This window comes from Symphalangus syndactylus, chromosome 23 (assembly GCF_028878055.3).
Source record: "Symphalangus syndactylus isolate Jambi chromosome 23, NHGRI_mSymSyn1-v2.1_pri, whole genome shotgun sequence".
NCBI lineage: Eukaryota > Metazoa > Chordata > Mammalia > Primates > Hylobatidae > Symphalangus > Symphalangus syndactylus.
In genome coordinates, this window is record NC_072445.2 from 46,268,779 (window position 1) to 46,283,595 (window position 14,817).

Below are 14,817 nucleotides of genomic sequence, written 5' to 3' on the forward strand. Positions count from 1 at the left end.
GGTGGGAAGGTAGGAGGATGAATGTATGGATGGATGGTTTGATGGATTGCTGTGATCTTTCTGTGGGAAATGCTGATTGTTTATTTGCTTGCCAGACTGGCCAGGGATTGAGAAGACTCCCTTTTCCTGGTTTCTTAAGCTGGAGGTGCTTCCCTGTGATATGCCTCTCTCCCTCATTAGAAACTGCTTTGTTTAAAGGTTGTGCCTGTAAGCAGTGCAGCGAAGGGAGGACATATTCCAATGCAGTCATTTCACCTAACTTGGAAACCACCAGAATCATGCGGGTGTCTCACACCTTCCCTGTCGTAGACTGCACGGCTGCTTGCTGTGACCTGTCCAGCTGTGACCTGGCCTGGTGGTTCGAGGGCCGCTGCTACCTGGTGAGCTGCCCCCACAAAGAGAACTGTGAGCCCAAGAAGATGGGCCCCATCAGGTCTTATCTCACTTTTGTGCTCAGGCCTGTTCAGAGGCCTGCACAGCTGCTGGACTACGGGGACATGATGCTGAACAGGGGCTCCCCCTCGGGGATCTGGGGGGACTCACCTGAGGATATCAGAAAGGACTTGCCCTTTCTAGGCAAAGACTGGGGCCTAGAGGAGATGTCAGAGTACTCAGATGACTACCGGGAGCTGGAGAAGGACCTCTTGCAACCCAGTGGCAAGCAGGAGCCCAGAGGGAGTGCCCATGACACGGACTGGGGCCTACTGCTGGGCAGCGAGGGGGGCTTCAACTCCTCTGCTGGAGACAGCCCTGCAGTGCCAGCGGAGACACAGCAGGACTCCGAGCTCCATTACCTGAATGAGTCGGCTTCAACCCTTGCCCCAAAACTCCCTGAGAGAAGTGTGTTGCTTCCCTTGCCGACTACTTCATCTTCAGGAGAGGTGTTGGAGAAAGAAAAGGCTTCTCAGCTCCAGGAACAATCCAGCAGCAGCTCTGGAAAAGAGGTGGGTGTGTTCAGGATGTGCTTGGGGGTGGGATGGGCTGAGTGGGGCAGACCGTAGGAGGGGCTGAGTTTCAGGAGCCGGGCACTCCTTCAGGCTGTATGAGCTTAAGGAGGTTCAACCTAAGGGCACATGTCTCAGGTGGTGGCAAGATTCTGTCACTGTCTCTGTCTCTCAGAGATTTCTAGGAAGTGGAACATCTCATTCCTTTGCTATGCCTCCATGGCCAGGCTGTTAAAAAGAACAAATAGTTCTGCCTTCATGAGTCAGCCAGCTCATGATGACTTAACACTTCTCCTTAGAAATGCCTCTAGCGATTTTTTTTTTCTTTTTGAGACAGAGTCTCGCTCTGTCGCCCAGGCTGGAGTGCAAGTGGCCTGATCTCAGCTCACTGCAAGCTCCACCTCCCGGGTTCACGCCATTCTCCTGCCTCAGCCTCCCGAGTAGCTGGGACTACAGGTGCCCACCACCACGCCCGGCTAATGTTTTTGTATTTTTAGTAGAGACGGGGTTTCACCGTATTAGCCAGGATGGTCTAGATCTCCTGACCTCGTGATCCACCCGCCTTGGCCTCCCAAAGTGCTGGGATTACAGGCGTGAGCTACCATGCCCAGAGACTCTAGCGATATTTAAGGCAAAAGGAGATGGTATAGAAGTTCCTGGGGCCAGCACATACACCCAGGGGCTTTGAAAATCCACCCTAGTAGGTTTCTTCAAGACCCAACAGGTGCTTTGGCTGCTAGAAACTCAACATGGCATCATGAACAATTGGATAGGATGAGAGAGATATGAAGGAGAGAACTTAAGCGTCATAAAACGTTCCATGAAAAAGCTCAGGTGAAAAAAGAATGAGGGTCACTGCAGTGGAGCGATTTCAAAAGCACATGGAAAGCCTAAGTGTTAATGGCAGGAGGTCAGGGAGACACACAATGAGAACTGTGTGGTGAGGAGAGGGTAGTTGGAGAGCTCAGAGGCTGCTTGTTTGGAAACTGGTCAGGACTTGAGAATGTGGTGAGCATGTTGATCAGAGGAAGCTGAGTATAGGTGGAAATAAGGTAAAAAAGAAAAAAAAAAAAGCTGGGAGTACTTTAAGAATTTTTTAAAGGAAAAGTTTTCCTTTTTTAGATTCCAGTACTTATGTTAGAATAAGTGAGGAATGCCGGATTGAATTGACTATACATTATAATCTCAACCATGAAAAATTGTTTAAAAAGGTCCAGAAGTCATTTTTAAGTGGTTTTTTTTTTTTTTTTTGAGACAGAGTCTTGCTCTGTTGCCCAGACTGGAGTACAGTGGCATGATCTCGGCTCACTGCAACCTCTGCCTCCTGGGTTCAAGCGATTCTCCTGCCTCAGCCTTCCAAGTAGCTGGGACTACAGGTGTGCACCACCATGCCCGGCTAATTTTTGTATTTTTTAGTAGAGATGAGTTTTCACTATGTTGGTCAGGCTGGCCTCGAACTCCTGACCTCAAATGATACACCCACCTCGGCCTCCCAAAGTGTTGGGATTACAGGCGTGAGCCACCATGCCCAGCCAAGATTTAATCAGAAGGTTTTTTTCTGCTTATATTTTTCTGAATTTTGAAGTGTCTATATTTTTCCGTACTTATAATTGGATTAAAATGAAAAAACTTTCTTTTTTTTTTTTTTTGAGACAGAGTCTCACTCTGTCACCTAGGCTGGAGTGCAGTGGCGTGGTCTCGGCTTACTGCAACCTCTGCTGCCCAGGTTCACGTGATTCTCATGCCTCAGCCTCCTGAGTAGCTGAGATTACAGGCACCTGCCACCACGCCTGGCTAATTTTTGCATTTTTAGCAGAGATGGGGTTTCACCATATTGGTCAGGCTGGTTTTGAATTCCTGACCTCATGATCCACCCGCCTCAGCCTCCCAAAGTGCTGGGATTACAGGCGTGAGCCACTGCACCTGGCCTGAAAAAACTTTCAATTAAAAATAATCTGAAAGTATTAGAGATTAACCATGTTCTTTATTCATATCAGTAAATATTAAAATAATTTACTCTCATGTTGCCAAGTCATTTACTTCCTGGTTTATACAGATGGAACTCTCTGAAATCAAGCTCTATCAAAAATCTTTTGGCTCATTAGTTCTTTGAGGTTGGTTTTGTTAAAAGATAATTATTCAGGGCCGGGCGTGGTGGCTCATGCCTGTAATCCCAGCACTTTGGGAGGCTGAAGCGGGTGGATCACGAGGTCAGGAGATCGAGACCATCCTGGCTAACATGGTGAAACCCCATCTCTACTAAAAAATACAAAAAATTAGCCAGGCGTGGCGGCAGGTGCCTGTAGTCCCAGCTACTCGAGAGGCTGAGGCAGGAGAATGGCGTGAACCCGGGAGGTGCAGCTTGCAATGAGCCGAGATCGCACCACTGCACTCCAGCCTGGGCGACACAGCGAGACCCCGTCTCAAAAAAAAAAAAAAAAAAAAAAAGATAATTATGCAAATAGGTGAAATTGTGAATTGTTTAGATATAAAATGAATATGTGTTAGAGATTTTATTCTACTCATTAATCACTGAAGGAACTAGATTATAATTATCCTACAAGAAATCCTGAAGAACAGGCACATTCATAGGTTAAAAAATATATTGAAATGAGTGTGCAAACAGAGGCAAAACTGGGTTTCCAGTGAGGAAAGGAGGGAGTTCAGTTGAAGCTCTAGCAGACAGGAGAATTTACATGTCTATAGACAAGAATTATTTTCCATTTTTATCATTTTTATGACCTATAACTTACAGAGTTGTAAAAATAGCTCAAATACAAGAACGACTAGAGTCAGATAACCTGGAGAGGTATCCAGTAGATAATTTTTTTTATTTATTTTTATCTTATTTTAATTTTTTGAGACAGGGTCTCACTTTGTCACCCAGGCTGGAGTGGAGCAGCGTGATCTCAGCTCACTGCAGCCTCGACCTCCTGGGCTCAGGCAGTCCTCCCAACTCAGCCCCACAAGGTAGCTAGGACTACAGGCATGTGCTGCCACACCCAGCTAATTTTTATGTTTTTGGTAGAGATGGGATTTCGCCGTGTTGCCCAGGTTGGTCTCAAATTCCTGAGCTCAAGTGATCTGCCTGCCTTGGCCTCCCAAAATGCTAGGATTACATATGTGAGCCACCTTGCCCCACCGATAACATGCTGCTTTCCATTGAAATACAAATTTTCCTCTAAAGTACATTAGATTTGTAGACAATCTCTGAATAAGTGTTCATAAAAATTAATGCATAGCATAATAAGAAATCATTTACTCAAGTCCAATACACTGATGCACAACTGTAATCCCAGCTACTTGGGAGGTAGAGGTAGGAAAATTTCTTGAGCCTACGGGTGAGAGACCAGCCTGGGCAACACAGTGAGACCCCATCTCTTAAAACAAAAAGAAAGAAAAGAAACATTATTTCATTCTGATGCAGTGCAAAGTTTGGAATTGATGACAGAAACTAAGATCTTTTCTCTCACCAAAAAATTATGTAAAATAGTTCAATTGTATTTGGTAAAGGTATCTAGAAAATTCAATGGGGAAAGAATAGTATTTTCAACAAATGGTGTTAGGACAACTGGATATTTACATGGAAAAGAAGGAATTTAGACCCCTATCCCATACCTTATTTTAAAAAAATTAACTCAAAATGGACCAACAATCTCAATATATGAGTTAAAACTATAAAAGACATGGAAGAAATCTCAGCATAAATCTTTGTAAACTTGGGCTAGGCAATTCTTTCTTAGTACATCAAAAGCATAGCAATGAAATAGAAAAATGGTAAATTTGAATTAATTGAAAGTAGAAACTTTGGTATTTCAGATGACAACATCAAAAAAGTAAAGCTTTCTTGATGGAATAAATATACCATACAATGGGATCAATATACCATAAATATTGTATACTGAATATATAAATAACTCTTATAACTTAAAAAGGCAAATAACCCAACTCAAACATGGGCGAAGGATCTGAATAGAATTTCTCCAAAGATCATAGAAGAATAGCCAAGAAACACATGAAAAGATGCTCAGCACCATTAATCTTTAGGGAAGTGCAAGTCAAAACCACAATGAGATACCACTTCACATCTACTAGATGGCTAGAGTAAAAACTAAAAATACGTAATAAGTGTTAGTAAGGATGCAGAGAAATTGGAACTCTCATACACTGCTGGTGGGAATGTGAGATGTTGCAGCCACTTTGGTTTGTTTTTGATTTTTGTTTTTTAAGAGACAGGGTCTTCTTCCGCACCCAGGTCAAAATGCCGCGGTGCAGCATGGCTTACTGCAGCCTTAAACTCCTGGCCTCCAGTGATTCTCTCACCTCAGCCTCCTGAGTAGCTGGGACCACAGTGCCCAGCTAATTTTTTCATTTTTATTTTTGTAGAGATAGAGTCTCACTCTGTTGCCCAGCCTGGTCTCAGTCTCCTGGGCTTAAAGAATCCTCCCCGCTTTGTCCTCCTAAAATGCTGGGATTATAGGTATGAGCAATTATGCCTGGCCCCAGTGTAGCTGCTTTGGAAGACAGTCTTGGCATTTCCTCAAAATGTTAAAGGTAGAGTTACCATATGACCCAGGAATTCCACTTCTGGGTATTTACACAAGAGAAAGAAAACATGTCCATATAGAAACTTGTACATGAATGTTCATAACAGTACTATGCATAAAATAGTGCCATTGAATAGGGTATCTAGGAAAAATAAATCAAGATCAAACTTGTAGAGGATAAAGGACATTTTTTGCTACTGTGTTTTCCTGTGGACGAGACCAGAGAAATCACCTAAAACAAGTTGTTTTAAAGTAAATGAGTAGAGAACATAGAAACAAGAGCCATTTGAAACTTTTGCTGACGAGGCCCAGGTTAACTTGAAGGCCGAAATGGGTGATGCTGGTGCTCAGTGGCTTCCATAGAGGATTGATCTTTCTTTGGAGGGGTTTGTCAGAGAGGACCTTGTGTCCTGATGACTTAGTGAGGAGTTCCGTGGTGGAGGTTGTGGGTGGATTACTGAATAGTGAAGGGAAGAACTGGCATGTGATTCCAGCCTGGAGAGGCAGCATGGTGGAAAAGTGAATGTTTTAGAGAAGAGCAGGATGAGAGTTTTCTTCCCCTTCAGCCATTTCTGGCTTAGTGAAACCTTGGCCCAAGGTGCCTTAATTTCCCTGACCGCTGTCTACCTTCATTCTTGATTTCAACTTGGCAATAATTTTTCAGGACTTGATTAAAAAAAAAAATTCAATTCATCCTATGGGATTTGCAGAGGCCCAGTATAAAATGTTATGGACACCTATTCCGCAGCCCTGGTTTGCAGTAATTCTGAATTTCATGCTATTCTTAGCACAGATTCAATGAACAGCTTAATCCATAGCACTCACTTCACAAACCCAGATGCCTGAAAATTCAATTAAATCAAACATCTTAAAATTATTTAGTAAACCCACTACCTGATTTTTAAAATGTTGGTCAATTGGTTTCCCTTAGTTTGATCAATACAGCTTAATTTAATTATTTCGTCTTTTTTTTTTCTTTTTTTTTTTTTTTGCTTTGGTTCCGGAAATTTAGTTGCAGAAGGTTTCACCAGTTGCCTAGTAAATATCTGGAACCCAGTAGGGGCTCAGTTACTATTAGTAATGATATAAGTGATCATACCTCCAAGCACAAAATGTATGCCATATCTTTATGGACTTTTCTCAACTGTAGAAAAGAGTATTGTCTCTTCAATTAGCACCACTGGCCCCTTCTCTGATTTACATTTGAATTATAGCTTTTTTTTCTGTGAGTTTCTCACTGCACATGGCCCCTGTGGGCCTTCTATATTCTTAGTCTGAGTTTTACTTACCTGGCCCCACACAGTTACTGACTAAAAGTCTCAGAAGACATTTTATTATCATATTATGAGACTTTTCCCTCCAGCACACACTGTTTAGTTTAAGAACTTTAATTTGGCTAACTCTGTAACTTTAAGTTATCAATTAAACATAATGGATAAAATGAATAAAGATGACTTACTCTAGAAGCCTGTTTACTATTGAATTATTTGATTGTCTTCAATTGTTGCTTTAGTGATTGTCTTAGCTTGTGCTGCTGTAACAAAACACCATTGTAGTAGTCCATTCTTACACTGCTATAAAGACATACCCAAGACTGGTTAATTTATAAAGGAAAGAGGTTTAATTAACTCACAGTTCCACATGGCTAGGGAGGCCTCAGGGAATTTACAGTCATGGCAGCAGATGAGAGAGCAAGCAGGGGGGAAATGCCAGATGCTTATAAAACCACCAGATCTCGTGAGAACTCACTCACTATCACGAGAACAGCATGGAGGGAAACCGTCCCCATGATCCAGTTACCTCCATTTGGTCTCTCCCTTGACACGTGGGGATTATAATTCAAGATGAGATTTGGGTGGGGGCACAAAGCCTAGCCATATCAGCCATGAACTGGGTGGCTTAAACAACAGACATTTATATCTCACAGAACTGAAGTTTGGAGGTCTGAGATCAGGATGCCAGCAGGGTTGGGTTCTTGGTGAGGGTTTCTTGATTTATAGGTAGTAGTCATCTTTTTGCTGTGTCCTTACAAGGAGGAAAGAGAACTAGTTAGCTCTTTCTCCTCTACTTATAAGGACACCAATCCCATTTATAAAGGCGTTACCCTCATAATCTAATTACTTCCCAAAGGCCCTGCCTCCAAATACTATCACATTGAGGGTTAGGATTTCAACAAATGAATTTTGGAGGGTGGAAGGAGGTGTGGGGCAGAAACATTCGGTCCATTGAACTGATCAGTTTAGGGGCTACTACAATTACTTTTTCATTCTTTGAGTGTTTGTGTGAGTTCACCTATATTAATTGCCCGACCCACAGTTGCCTATATTTCTAATAGACAGCAAAGAGATTACTTGAGAGAGGTGGTCTAGAGTTCCTGAGTTTTGCAATATTATTCACGGTTTTTCAAACATTACCAAAGCTAATTCATGAAAAAGGTTGGTAACACTGAGTTGCTTGAAGAGTTGAATTGTTTTTTTTTTTATAACAATTTATCCTTGTAATTGATCTCATAGGTTCTAATGCCTTCCCATAGTCTTCCTCCAGCAAGCCTGGAGCTCAGCTCAGCCACCGTGGAGAAAAGCCCAGTGCTCACAGTCACCCCGGGGAGTACAGAGCACAGCATCCCAACACCTCCCACTAGCGCAGCCCCCTCTGGGTCCACCCCGTCTGAGCTACCCATATCTCCTACCAGTGCTCCCAGGACAGGTAACGTTTAAAAAAAATACATTTTCAAGAAATGTACTGAAGACAGGCTGTAGAATTTGGTAGTGACAACTTTTAAAGTTTACTCATTCCCTCCAGGCACATTTTTGAGCATCTATCATGTGTCAGAAACGGTGCTGCATACTGGGAATAAAAAGATGAATAGGACATTGTCTTTTCCCTCAGGGACTCCATAGTCCAGGAGAGGAGACTGACAGGTAAAGAGGTGGTTCTGATACAATATGGTAAGTGATTTGAGAAGCTGCTGTGGGAGCAGAGGGGCACCCTGATCCACTAGGAGGGTCCGGGGATGCCTTTCCAGAGGAGATGATGCTAGGATAGAGTGAGCCAGCAAAAATGGCATTGGTCTGTTGTTCAGGTGGAGGGAGAAACATGTGTCATAACAATAGTGATCATTGTATTTACTGAGCACTTACAGAGTGCCAGGCAATATGCTCAGTGCTTCCCATCCATCATCTCTCATTCATTGCCTGTGCAAGAAAACAGAAGTACAAGAGCTCATGGGACATTGCGGAAGAACTGTAAGGGATTCAGTATGGCTGGAACTGGAGCGGTAAGCAGGACAAGAACTGGAAAGATCATGTATTTTGTGCTAAAGATTCTGCACTTTACTGGATGGGTATAGAGAATCCCTGAATGGTTTTAAGCAGGAAAGCAAAATGATCAGATTTGTGTTAAGAAATAGTGTGGGATGAGCCCGGTGGCTCCCGCCTGTAATCCCAGCCCTTTGGGAAGCCCAGGCGAGCAGATCATGAGGTCAGGAGTTCGAGACCAGCCTGGCCAACATGGTGAAACCCCATCTCCACTAAAAATACAAAAAAATTCACTGAGCGTAGTGGCACACACCTGTAATCCCAGCTACTTGGGAGGTTGAGGCAGGAGAATTGCTTGAACCCGGGAGGGAGAGGTTGCAGTTAGCTGAGATCGCTCCACTACACTCCAGCCTGGGCAACAGAGCAAGACTGTCTTGAAAAAAGTAAAAAATGAATAAAAAGGGACCAGGGGCGGTGGCTCACTCCTGTAATCCCAGCACTTTGGGAGGCCGAGGTGGGTGGATCATGAGGTCAGGAAATCGAGACCATCCTGGCTAACACAGTGAAACCCCATCTCTACTAAAAATACAAAAAATTAGCCAGACGTGGTGGCAGGAGCCTGTAGTCCCAGCTACTCGGAGAGGCTGAGGCAGGAGAATGGCGTGAACCTGGGAGGCGGAGCTTGCAGTGAGCCGAGACTGCACCACCGCACTCCAGCCTGGGAGACAGAGCGAGACTCCGTCTCAAACAAAAAAAAGAAAATAGTGTGAAGTTGATTAGAGGCAGCAAGATCCATGAAAAGGCTATGGTGAATGGTTGCAGACATGGAGGGAAGGAACCAGATTTAGGAGACAGGAAGGGAGCAGATGCACAAAGATTTGATAAGTGATTGAATGTAAGGATGTGAAGAAAGACGATGCTAAGACATATGAAAATACAGAACTAAAATTAGATGAGCAGTTGGGCTGAAGATAAAGGATTACGAGTCATCAGTGTGGAGGTGATAGTTGGAGACATGGGGGACATAGGAGATCATCCAGGGAGAGAGGGAGGGTGAGCTGAGGAGAGGCCTGAGGACTGGAACTTTGGGGACATCATTGTATAAGGAGCTGGAAGTGCAGAAGGAGCCTACAAAACTGATCGGGTCGTTGTGCCAGAGAGGTGGGAGATAAAGAGGAAAGCTAGAGGGAGAGAGTTCTATCGAGGAGGACAGAATAATTTTCCATCTACCCTTCTAAGTTCTAGGCTAGTGCCCCTGTAACAAAAGATAGATTAACAAGAGAAAAAAAACCAAGTTTATAACATGTATATCTTACCTATACGTGGGAGATACCCAGGGAAATCTCAAAGAGGTTTATTATATTATATAAGCCTGGAACTCTGGCTTATATAGCATCTTGAACAAAAACAAGGAAAGAAGATTGTGGGGAAGGCAAGTGGCCAAAGGTGCCCAGAATAAGCAAAGTAAGCAAGAGTGAGGTTTATTATGCAGATTTGTCAGGACCTTCTCTATGGATGTGGATCTCTTGGAATGTAGTCACCCTTCTCTTACTGGTCTAGAAGGAGAGACACCCTTACAAATGGAGATTTCCTTTATAGATATAAATTCCCCTTACAAAGGAGTAACTTCTACTCTGTTTTCAGAGCTCCTCTTGGTCTGCTGTTTCTTTAAAAAACACAGCTCAAAATAATCCTTATATAAAAGAGTTATAGTTGTAATGGCATATTCTAGTTTCCTACAGTCTGTGAACCAAAAGTATCTGAGAGAGGTCTCAATCAATTTAGAAAGTTTATTTTGCCAAGGTTAAGGACTCACCAGTGACACAGCCTCAGGAGGTCCTGAGGACATGTACCCAAGGTGGTCAGGGTACAGCTTGTTTTTTTTTTGTTTGTTTTGAGACAGAGTCTTGCTTTGTGGTCAGGCTGGAGTGCAGTGGCGTGACCTTGGTTCACTGCAACCTCTGCCTCCGAGGTTCAAGCGATTCTCCTGCCTCAGCTTCCTGAGTAGCTGGGATTACAGGCACCCACCACCATGCCTGGCTGATTTTTATATTTTTAGTAGAGACAGGGTTTCTCTGTGTTGGCCAGCCTGGTCTCGAACTTCTGACTTCAAGTGATCCACCTGCCTCGGCCTCCCAAAGTACTGGGATTGTAGGTGTGAGCCACTGTGCCTGGTCACCTTGGTTTTATACATTTTAGGGAGAGATAAGACATCAATCAGTATGTGTGAGATGTACATTGGTTGGGTCCAGAAAGGCATGACAACTGGAAGGGGGCCTTTCAGGTCATAGGTAGATAAGAGACAAATATTGCATTCTTTTGAGTCTTTGATCAGTCTTTCACTGAATACACAATTTACTTGTGAGAGGGGGTAAAGGAATAGTCACTTATGCCTTGTCTGGCTCAGTGAATCTGTATTTTTTCGTAAACAATAGGGCAGAGGAAGCAATTAGATATGCATTTGTCTCAGGTGAGCAGAGGGATGACCGAGCTCTGTCCTTTCCCCCAACCCCTGCACCTGTGAAGATAAGCTATTGATTTACATTGCCAGGGTGAAAATCAACAAAACTGTTTTAGGGCAAAGATCTTGAGGCCCACAAGGAATTTCTTGTGGGCAAATTATAAGGGAGGCATGTAGCTTTTTTTTTTTTTTTTTTTTATCTTTGTAGGTATCTTGTTTAGGAATAAAATGAGATGCAGGTTTGCCTGACACAGTTCCCAGCTTGACTTTTCCCTTTGGCTTAGTGATTTGGGGGTCCTGAATTTATTTCCCTTTGACAAATCATATTTTGAGGTGGCACGTTCTGGTCTCCTGTAGTTCCAAAAGGGAACACCTATCAAAGCTCCACGTGTTGCAGAGGCTGTGGTGAGGATTGCAAAGCTTCCATTAGATTTTCCAATAAGGAAGTTATTAGAATATGCAAGACCTAAGCATCATGTTTCCTGAGCTTTTCTGTGGGCGATGTATTTTGGAGATTACTCTCTGTCACTTTTGTATTTACTTTGATCCTGAGCTTCCATAGACAGAAAGATAATAGTGGAAGAGAAGCTGCATAGCATATGGAAAAAGAAACTGGCCTGGGAGTTTGGCCCAGGATCTTTGGGAACCTACTGCATACAGTTGTAATGAGGATTAAATGAATTGATCATTTTAAAGCCCTTGGGGCAATGCCTGGCACAGTTTAATCTGGTATATAAGTGTTTGTTGAAATAAATACATTTAAATTAATTAAATATTGGTGGACCTATTGCTAATTACCATACAGCCTTGGACAACTTTGCTTTTCTAGGATTTAATTTCCCCATCTATAACATGATACGTTTGGGTCAATGTGCCTTCTAGGTCTACAGCTGGTGACTTTCAGGATAAAGAGTTAGTGAAAATGACAAGAGAGGAGCCAGCAAAGCCACTGAGAGCCTCTGCAGCTGATCTGGAGGCACTCGAGGGACTGAGGACTGAGAGGAGGGGAGTGGATTAAGTGAACAACCGTCTGACATCTCCTTGCAGCTGATCCCTCTGGAGAGCACTCAGCTTTTTTTTTTTTTTTAATCTTTGCTTTTCTCTGTGTAGTATCTGGACATATCACAATATATTTTACAAGTGAAACTAATGTCCAATGGAGTCAAACCGATAGAATTTATGAATATATCAATGTAATCTGGTTATAGAGAAAGTAAACAAGTATTGTTCTGAATGCTTCCTTGGTGGCTAAGCACATTTGATAAGAGTTAATGTTCCTGCTGCTTAAGTTAAAATAGGCTTTTTATATTGAGGGTGACTGGATTTTGTCTTGGAAAGTTTCCAAGTACAAGGCCATTAGCAGTAATTCGTGAGGCTACTATCAGAACTGAGTAGAGTGTGACTAATGAGACAGAAACACTTAGCATTACAGTCAATCTTTTTATAACTAAAAATAGCTCACACCAGGGCGTCAAGAAAAGCTGGTAGCAAGGGAGAAAATGGACCCAATCCACAGTTGCGTGAAACAGGTTTGAGCAACTCTTGTCACTCAATACATTGCTCAGTCAATTTGAATCATTATTTTTGTCACAGTGCCAACTCATATTTGTGGTTTAAAACCCTGTACTATAATATAGTGTACAGTTCAATTTCTAGCCAGAGCAAAAACGTGCCTTAGCTAAAATCTTATGAAGAACTATTACAAAAACATATGTTATTTTAATTTATGGATACCAAAAACAGATCTAGTGTAGAGCAGTAATGTAACATATTATATTATATAATTGCATGTATTATTTCTAATTGACTTTTAGTGAAAGAACTTACGGTATCGGCTGGAGATAACCTAATTATAACTTTACCCGACAATGAAGTTGAACTGAAGGCCTTTGTTGCGCCAGCGCCACCTGCAGGTGAGAGTTTAACCTTCCTCCCTGACCACTAGGAAGTGGGGTGTTTTTCTTCAACAGGTCCTTACAGGCTATTTACAACGCCGATTCTTTTTCACAGCATTGCACGACGTCACAAACAAAGGTGGAAGCCAAGACTTTGATTATCCTTAAGCATCAACATTTGTTGAAATAGTTTCAAATGGAGTAAGAATCTAGGAAATTAAATACAGTATATATCGTTTAATTGGTCAGGATGGAAAGTCATAAATTTCTGATGATGCAAAACAGATCAGGAGAGGTTGCCATGTACCAGTTCCTGACCTGTGATAACCCATAGAACCTGGGAGGATTCCACTGGGATGAGAGGGAAGTGGCATGCACCCATAGGTTTGTTTGCAGATACTGTGGCGTTGACAGTCACGGCTCTCAGGTTCTCAGGATGCCTCACACTAGCTGCTCAAAAAAATTTATTCAAAATGCTCTTTCTTCTACTTGTCCAGTGCTCTACCATTCAATGAGCATTTGACCTGGGACCTGTGGCCTGTCAAATGCATTGTTTTTAAGGTAGACTCATTCTTAAGGTGTTTGACTATTTCTCATTCAGGTTAGTTCCTTAATTCATTTTTTTCTCCACCACATATTGGTCAAAATTTTGTACACAGAGATGATAATACTTGACATTTGCATTTTAATCCTTTGAGATGAGGTACCTTATATTTTAACTACTAATATCTGAAGCTGGGAGACAGTTTCATCTTAACATAGACATGTTTATACTCTGTTTTTGTGTCATTAAATAAACCCCTACAACAGATCAAATGAATTGAAATCTTGCCTTTTGTTAAAAAGAGAAAAGCACAATGGATTATACTATGTTAAAACTGACATGGATAGTCAGATGTGACCCCCTAGGAAAAAACTCATCAAATACTAATGGTTAAATCAGGGAGGTTTTATTTTTGTTAACTTTATACATTTTAAACATTTCCTGTAAGATGTATGTTTTTATAACAAAAAAAGAAATGTTACATTAAGAAGATACATGTTATTCTTTACTTGGCTGATAGTTGAAAGTCAAGTTCATAAGATGATAGCAAGAGTGAAGGGATAAAAACAAATAAACAAAAAAAATATGTAAGTTAAAAAAAAGAAAGCTGAGTTGAGTATATCTAAGGTAATCTGCACTGGTGGTTTAAAGGCTGTCATCTTCCCTCTGCCCAGGTTATCTAGTGTCCTCTCAGAATTTATAACTACTCATATTTATTTTTTGCTCTCAGAAACAACCTACAACTATGAATGGAGTTTAATAAGCCACCCTATAGACTACCAAGGTGAAATAAAACAAGGACACAAGCAAACTCTTAACCTCTCTCAAGTAAGTAACTGGAGACTGGTTGTGTCTAACAGCACAGCATAACGGCATAGAGCTCAGTTAATACCTTCTTAGCTACTGAACCCAAATGTCTTTCTTTTTTTTTTGGAGACAGAGTCTTGCTCTGTTGCCTAGGCTAGAGTGCAGTAGCGCAATTACAGCTCACTGCAACCTCTGCCTCCTGGGTTCAAGTGATTCTCCTGCCTCAGCCTCCCAAGTAGCTGAGATTACAGGTGCACGTCACCATGCCCAGCTAATTTTTTTGTATTTTTAGTAGAGGTGGGGTTTCGCCATGTTGGCCAGGCTGGTTTTGAATTCCTGACCTCAAGTGATGTGCCCTCCAT

The 14,817-nt window shown here is 42.2% G+C and overlaps 1 protein-coding gene across 2 annotated transcripts in view; it reads left to right on the plus strand.

Moving 5' to 3' along the window:
- KIAA0319 (KIAA0319 ortholog) overlaps positions 1-14,817 on the plus strand; it is an 89,750-nt gene that overhangs the window by 36,682 nt on the left and 38,251 nt on the right. For both annotated transcript variants that reach the window (XM_055263635.2, XM_055263636.2), the window contains 4 exons: positions 199-944; positions 8,005-8,197; positions 13,024-13,122; positions 14,379-14,476. In XM_055263635.2, coding sequence (XP_055119610.2) covers positions 199-944; positions 8,005-8,197; positions 13,024-13,122; positions 14,379-14,476 — 1,136 coding nt within the window. The remainder of the gene's footprint in view (positions 1-198; positions 945-8,004; positions 8,198-13,023; positions 13,123-14,378; positions 14,477-14,817) is intronic.